General features: G+C 40.1%; 1 protein-coding gene across 4 annotated transcripts in view; it reads right to left on the bottom strand.

Annotated features, from left to right (window-relative positions):
• The window catches only part of septin9b (septin 9b), a 74,437-nt gene that overhangs the window by 23,572 nt on the left and 43,371 nt on the right, over positions 1-7,494 (bottom strand). Inside the window, exon 1 of one of the 4 annotated variants that reach the window (XM_014004974.1) lies at positions 6,475-6,517. The exons of 2 other annotated variants lie outside the window; for them this stretch is intronic. In XM_014004974.1, the coding sequence (XP_013860428.1) occupies positions 6,475-6,502 (28 nt within the window). In that variant the 5' untranslated portion in view covers positions 6,503-6,517. Of the gene's footprint in view, positions 1-1,464; positions 1,568-6,474; positions 6,518-7,494 lie in introns of those variants that run through there. One more of the 4 variants, XM_014004975.1, reaches the window with a different exon arrangement.

The following is a 7,494-nucleotide window of genomic DNA, read 5'->3' on the forward strand; positions in this document are numbered from 1 at the left end:
CATATACTTCAAATAAAAAATGTCAAAGAAAACATATTTATATTCAAGAAACTTGGCATAATACACGTGATTTTTTTTTACCCATTTTGTCACATAAATGGGAATTTTGTTTTTGAATTTGGTTCTGATAAAGTGAAACAGGAAGTGGGATCAAAGGGAAAATCGTTTAAGATAAAACTCCCTGATCTTTGGTTTTTGAAACAATATTATTTGAACTCTGGCTCTTCTTCATCTCTCTGATAATGACTCAAAATAATCGAAAGAAACATCAGATTTTTCTCTTGTCTGTGTAGTTTTGTAGTAATGCTCTTTTCACATTCAGACATTCCAATCTGACATCACTTCCTGTTGCTTCACATGCAAATATCTCAACAGCTGTTTATCTCAGCAGTGTGATTTTTTTTGTTTTGTTTTGCAATATGCTATCAGTGTTATCTTTCCAAAAATGCATGCATATTTATTACAAAAATGTGATGTCACAGGCACTTTAAGCTACAAAACTACATCTGTTGGTGACTGGTTACTGACTGAATTGCAAAAAATGTGCAAATTTTCACTGTAAATCTCACCGTATATATTTGAGTATGTTAATTTCTGCAAATAACCTACAAAAGTTGCACAGGATTCCTGCAAATGAGATTTTAAAAAAAGCATGTTTTGCCACATTTAAATGATAAAATGAGCAATATGCATTTCTTTAAAGGAACGTTTGTTTCTTCTTTGTTGTTTGTTTTATTCAGCTTCACATCAGGCAAACTTGACAAAAGTGGGCCTTGTGACGCATCAAACACATGATRAACAGATAATATTTCCAAAGTTAGACTGGCCTTCAGGGCTTGGAGCTAACTTACTTCTCACCAGGACAAGCAGAATTAGAAACGATTTCTGAGTGAGTTGTCAACAATAAATCACTGCAAACACTGATATGATGAGCAAGAAGCTCCAAAACACAATCAAACCACAAACATTTACTCAAAGAGTTAAATCAGGACTTCTGTGACTAACTGACTACTCATGCTGCAGAGCAGAGGACAGAGGGGGTGGGAAAGGAAGAAAGAAAAAGGAGATGGGAGGGGGAAAGTGAGGGGGGTGGAAGAATAGAAGTGCTGACCCCCCCACACACACCCCAAACTCTTCCCAATGGCTGAACAATGAGAAAAGAAAGAAAACAGAAATCTTGGTGAGTATAAAGCTGTCAAGCCAAATTATGTTCTTTCCTCAGACCCACTGTTCAGAAATGCTCAGCCTTCACCTCCCAGCTTCAAAACTTCAGCACACTGAAAACACCTGGGAAATTATCTGCAACATGAAGCCCCACATGACCCCCCCCCCCCCACACACACACACACAACTGAGTTTCTCCCTTCATTCTCCCAGCCTGACTCTTCCTCCTTCTCTTTAAAGCCCACTCTGTCCCCCACAGCAAGGCAGAAAACACAGTTTATGTAAAAACGAACAACTCACCCAACCCTTTCCACTCCTTTTCTGCCTTTTCTTTCCTTCTCTCCCACTCTCTCCTTTCTCAATCACAGCTTCAGCTCAGGCTGGGCTGCCTCTGCTCCCTTGGCCACGCCCTCTCACAATGACGTGATGCCTTCCCAAGTGGACTAGTAGTCACACCCCTCATTCAGAGAAAGTGATGGCAGAAYCTTTTAGTGGACAACGTAGCTGTCCCAAACCATCAGTGAACTTACTACACAATTTTTTTAAAATATGAAAATAAAATAACACAACAATGTGTGCATGAGAGAGATGGTTTGTACAAGACAACATGGCAAAATGCTGCTCTCTGGTTGTGTCCATCTGCTCTCTCCCTCCCTCCCACTGCTTTGTTTCACYAGAGGGGTTATTAAATTATGTGTGTGTGTATGTGCGTGTTGAAAAGATTTGGTCATCTTTCTCCCTGTGCTCTCCCCGGCCTGAAGAGCACAAACACACACCAGCATCCCCGGAGCTGTGGCTGAAGCATGACTAAACCCATGACTAACATACAGCAGGTCTATATTTAGAGAAGTAAAGCTTCACTGGAGGAATAATTTGTTAAGACACTTATTTGTTGACAGTTTCTCTATGGTGAAAAAGGCTTAGGATGGCAGATTGTCTCGTTAAACAATTGCCATTTCCTGGCTAGCTGCGCGAGTTTAGTTTACTCAACATTTTAGTGTCGCTGACATTTGAAAATTGGAAAAATTAAACAAAGATATGATAATAATTAACTGTTGGTTCTGCAGTGCTGGGCAGTGATCTCATAGAGGCCAGGGCTGCAGCTGTAAAAGTTTTTAAAAGTGTGTTCTTCAGGTTTAGTCATTGAGGAAGTTGTTTGTCACGACCTCCGGGTTTTGTTTTCATTTAAGTACAATTGTGGGTTTTAACCAGACTGCCTTTGGGGTTTCAACCAATAAACGTTACAGAGATCTCCTCTCCCCAGCAGCACTCTCTGGCTCCTTTTGGTGGGTATTTGTAGACCAAAGAGGATGCATAATCCCTCCAGTCARTTCGGTCCTTCCAGTGACGTAAGGGGAAAATGTGACACATCCAGGAGTCACCGAACCACCTCAGCTGACCTTCTCAGTACAGAGGCCCACCGGTGATGGAGCTCCTCAGTCCACAGCTCATAACCACACCCTCTCTCACCACTCACACTTTGTTGTTGCCAGACAATGACAATAATCAAAAAGTTACTTTTAATTAGATCAAAAGGACATTTTTCTACCTTTAATCTAACAAGKATAAATCAAAGGAATGTTCGGCAAATCTGTCCTTTGGGTAAACGGCCGTCAAYGACCTCACATTCCTCGAAAGAACACACATCGCCCACTGCCTTTCATCCCATAGTTTCAGACACCACAGATCAACACTTAAAAATAAAAAGTTCTGAACTATCCCTTTAAGGGAGAATTTTTAAAAGCCCATCTTGACTGACTGAAGCAGCCGTGATTTCAATCCTGGCAGCAAGACCGATGAAACAGGTTCCAAATCCCAAATGTTTTCTGTGAATGCGTATCAGATCTGCTTCCTGTTTCCCAGCTATGAAACTACTACAGGACAGTGGACGTCAAAATGCAAAGAAAACATAATGGACTCAAATTTATAATAGACGCAAAATCAAGCTTTGAATCAACGATTAACCTGATTGACAAAAACAAGRTGGTGATTTGTTTGTTGCTGTGTTGATGTGGTTCTGCACTCGTTCCTATCAGCACGCCGGCTGGAGGTCTAAGAGAGGTTTTCATAACATTCAGCAGAAACGCTTCCTTCCTGTCAAGGCTGGATCTCATTCTCACACTCAGCTGTGGTTTGGTTGTGAGAGTCAGAGTAGAAAACTGTCTGGATCCGGTCGGTTAACAGTGGATGTTAAGAATTTTAATTTGAAAGCAGCGGATAGTTATTTTCATTATATGCAAGTTCTGACAATTTTTGTGCCAACTTGTGTCAATAAGCTGTAGTTAATCACTAGACGTACGTACAAAGAAGTGTTTGACATGGTAAAACAGMCCCAAAATTAATCTCATGTTCACGTCAAAATAAAAGCTTGTTTTGCAAAACAGTTTGCATTTTTGTGGATCGTGTTTGGGAGGCATCTCATCAGAACCATTCTGGTGCTTATTTCCAATAAAACGTCAGAGTTTCATCTGTGAGCCGGGTCTTTCGCTCATTTTTTTTTACTGAATCAGAAAGCTAAATTTTTCAAACGTTTTTATTGTCCCGCAAYTACATTATGACAAATTTATGCTTTAACTTCTTTCATCTAGGAAAAAAAAAACGCTCCACATAAAGATGTCACTACTCAGTAAACAATGTTGTCAGTTTGAAGCTCACGATGCACCAGAGTCTGAAACTATCATTTCCTCTTGTGGGAACCAAAGATCAAAGCAGAAGTCTGAACGGTTAAACAGGCCGCCAAAGGAAAGTGCATCGTCTGCTGTGTGCACATTTTACTTTTTTTGTGCAGAAATGTCAAAACACCACTCTGAATTATATGAGAAAAACTATTTTACTTGTGACAGAYACTCAATGCAGCTAAAGTTCAGGAAGTTTATTTTAAAATAGTCTATTAAAAAAACTCATTAAAATCTTTGAAGCCTAATATTATGCAGACTGGGTTGCTGCAAAGTCAGTCTGTGAGTCTGTGATTGGTCCAAAGGTCAGGTCTGGTTACTGAAAGCCACACAGAGAGAACAAATTGCAGATTRAGGCCTCACGTAACATGTAAACATTTTTATTGTTTCAGCCCTGCATCCACTTGGAACAACAAAGATGTCGCTTTTTTTTTTTTTTCATGGCAGCATTACAGCTCCATGTGCTGGCCTGGAATAGTTACTACATGTCTTTTTCTGTTTCTGTGTGGATGAAAACATTTGTAGAAACTAAAACTATTACAAGAAAAAGGATTGTTTTAGGAGAAATGGTTCCAGTGTGGACCTCTGTAGCCCACCAGGAGGAGGACAGGGCGGGGGGCAGAAAGCAGAAGAGAAGGAAGGATGTTGAAGAATGAGGAGACAGGAAGACAGAGATAAAGTAAGAGAAGGAGGAGGAGGAGTTACACGAGGGAGGGGATGAATGGGTGGAAAAGAAGAAGTGCAGAAAAAGGAAAAGTGAACGACCATCTGCTTTGGCCTGGAYATCTACAGGGGAGATAGCGGGGTCTGTTACACACTTCCTGTTGCAGTTTCTCTGCTCTCCTGTGGTGCAAATGGAGACAGCATGTGTGATGAGTGAGGACTCCCCTCTACGGCCCCCTGGACTCAACTTCCTCTTTTCTTCTGGGCTCAAATCACTTTTTTTCTGTGAGGCAGCATTTGCTTTAATTATTCCTTTTATGGTCAATTTTATAGTTTTATGTGATGACACCAAAGACAGATAAGCTTTGTGGTGTTTGTTCACAGAGAAGTGTTTGCTCAGGGTGTTTTTCTGTTTGCCAGGTGTCGTTTAAATGCATATTTTATATTTTGTGGCTGTGAAATATACAATGAAAGTCAGGGAGGGCTGAGTTTTTAACATGAAAAGATCATCTTGTACTTTTAACCCAAATAAATAGTGACCTTGTATTTTGAAATAGGAATTTACTTATTTTTACTGCAGCAAGAAGAAAAAAGAAACACCTTCACTTTTGTCCTCAAACAAAATGAGATGATTGTATTAAAAGCAGAACTAAAGTCTAACCCTGCAGTTCTTCCTGTCCAGGTGCTTCAGATGATAATAAAGCCTGAGGTTCACAAGCTTATAATACTTTTAGATTTTTCATTAACTTTATTTTGTTGTGACTTTTTTTGGGTTTTGTTTTAGTTTTAATTAGTTTTTAGAGTGGATTTGCTCATTTTTAGTAGTCATTGCTTCTATAATGATTAGTTTTAGTTTAGGTTAGTTTTAATTAGTTTACGTATTAGTTATTTTACATTTTTGCCAATGTATCCTCCAGCTTGTRGTGTTCCTGTGAGTTATCCAGCAACTTTTTGGTTGCAGTGAAAACAGTCCATTGCAGCACCTTCACAGAGTGGTTTGACCTGCAAAGAGTAAACGGTCCAGTTGACGGTCAGCGGTGGTTCTGATGACCTTTCTTGGCTTCAGACATGAGGGCAATAGGCCAGTATTTACTCAGACAGGAGGAGACTTTAATGCTGGGRCAATGTTAGCTGTTTTATTAGCACTGGGAGGACAAAATGCTCTTTGATGAGAACACAGGAGGTTTTGGTTATGCTTAAACTAGTCTTTGACTCATTAACTCTTTTTTTCCTTCAAAACTGAGATTGTTCAAAGAGCTATCTGCAACAGGTAAGATGTTAACTCTTTAAAGTAAAGCTATTATGCATTTCCTCTACCACAATCAAGTAACTATTTTAGCTTCAGTTGTTATGAAAATGCTGTTTACATCAAAAATACACTTGACTTTGACTTGAAATTGGCCTCTGTCTCTTTAAGAGCTTCCTACCATTTCAGACACTCCCACTTCAGCACATTTTCATGACAATGCTTCAGAGGAGGGGGGCAGGAACTCAGCTGCAGACTGAGCTTCAGGGAGGAGCTTTGTAAAAATAGGCGGGGCTTTGTACCAGCAAACGTTTAGGAAGTTCCACATGGCTGCTGCAGGAGATTCAAGGATTCCTCAAACATGCATAAATAAGTCAAAGCAACACTCTGGGTGTGTTTTTGATGAGTTAATGATATTATAACATGATATAAAGCTCGAAAAAGTCAATTTTGCACGATCCCTCCTTTAAAAAGCCCCCCCCCACACACACACACATTTCAATTTTGCTCAGTTATCCCATGAAGGAGTATTGACCTGATTAAAATACTTTAATGTAAAAAGGGTTGAACTGGTTGTTCCTGTTCAGTTTCTCTCTTCCCATCTGAAGAAGATTTATGAAGTGTTCTAGGCCATGATGAAAACCAGCCAGAGTCCCGCTTCAGTGAAGTGAAAACCTAAAACAGCCAAGCTCTCCTTTAAAACACAGCATCCGAAGACATACTCACAAAAGTTGTCCTCCTGGTTGCTGTACATCTCACTGCAAGAAGTCATCTGTCCTCTGAGCCACGTCTCAGTTCTGTCAAAAATGGAGTTTTCCCTTTTTTTTTTCCCTTTTTTTTTTTTTTTTACACTGGTAGCTGCTTATTAGTTTCCTTCAGTGGAGTAGTTGAACAAGAGCTATCCTTTCCAGTGTACACACTCACACTAAACTCTACCTCACAATGTTCTGGAGTCAACGCGTCCCGTATCACCCCCCCTTTCCCGAACAACTAGAAAGAGTGACTCCATGGGATCTGCCTTCTGGGGAATCCCTGGATCTGCAGGGAAAAGAGGATGACTCAGCACCAGTAAAGGCAAGAAGATGGAGGCAGCTCTGTAATTAAACTATTTGTGTCATTTCTGCACGTCTTCTAGAAACATCTAATCAACTTGTGATGCTAATTATGTTCAACAGATCCCCCACAAGTGCAGGGAAGCAGGTTATTACCAGGAGGATTTACTCCTTTCAGAGACCAGTTTAACCCTTGGTCACAGTGAACGAAACGCTGATGTTACTGTCTTTCACTTGTGAATTAATTTCTCTCAGTCTCTGTTTTCCTCCCGATTGATGTCGATGTGTTCAGTCKGCTGTGCCGCAGCACCAACTGTCCCCTGCCGTCCAGGGTGAGGGTTAAAGGTCACCAGACGTTCCTCTGAGCTCCACTGACACGTCTTTTATCAGATTACTGTGTTTCTCCCCTTGAAAAAAAGTTAAAAGCCTTCATGGAATAATCAAAATCCCTCAAATGTTGATGTAAATCTTTGTCACAGCCCAAAAACCCACAATCTAATCAGAGATTTAAATGGCCGTGCAAGTTGTTGCAAAATGAAGGCTTGAGCAGCCTCAATGGCAGGAGTGACTTCTTTAACATAAGTGACAAATTATGGAATTAACAATTTATTCTCATAGAAATACAACTTCATTTTTCTAAAGTATATTTTTGTTGTGTTTAGAAGTAACACACCCTAACAAAGAAGAAAAAAAC

The sequence above is a fragment of the Austrofundulus limnaeus genome, unplaced genomic scaffold, assembly GCF_001266775.1.
Source record: "Austrofundulus limnaeus strain Quisiro unplaced genomic scaffold, Austrofundulus_limnaeus-1.0 Scaffold27, whole genome shotgun sequence".
Lineage (NCBI taxonomy): Eukaryota > Metazoa > Chordata > Actinopteri > Cyprinodontiformes > Rivulidae > Austrofundulus > Austrofundulus limnaeus.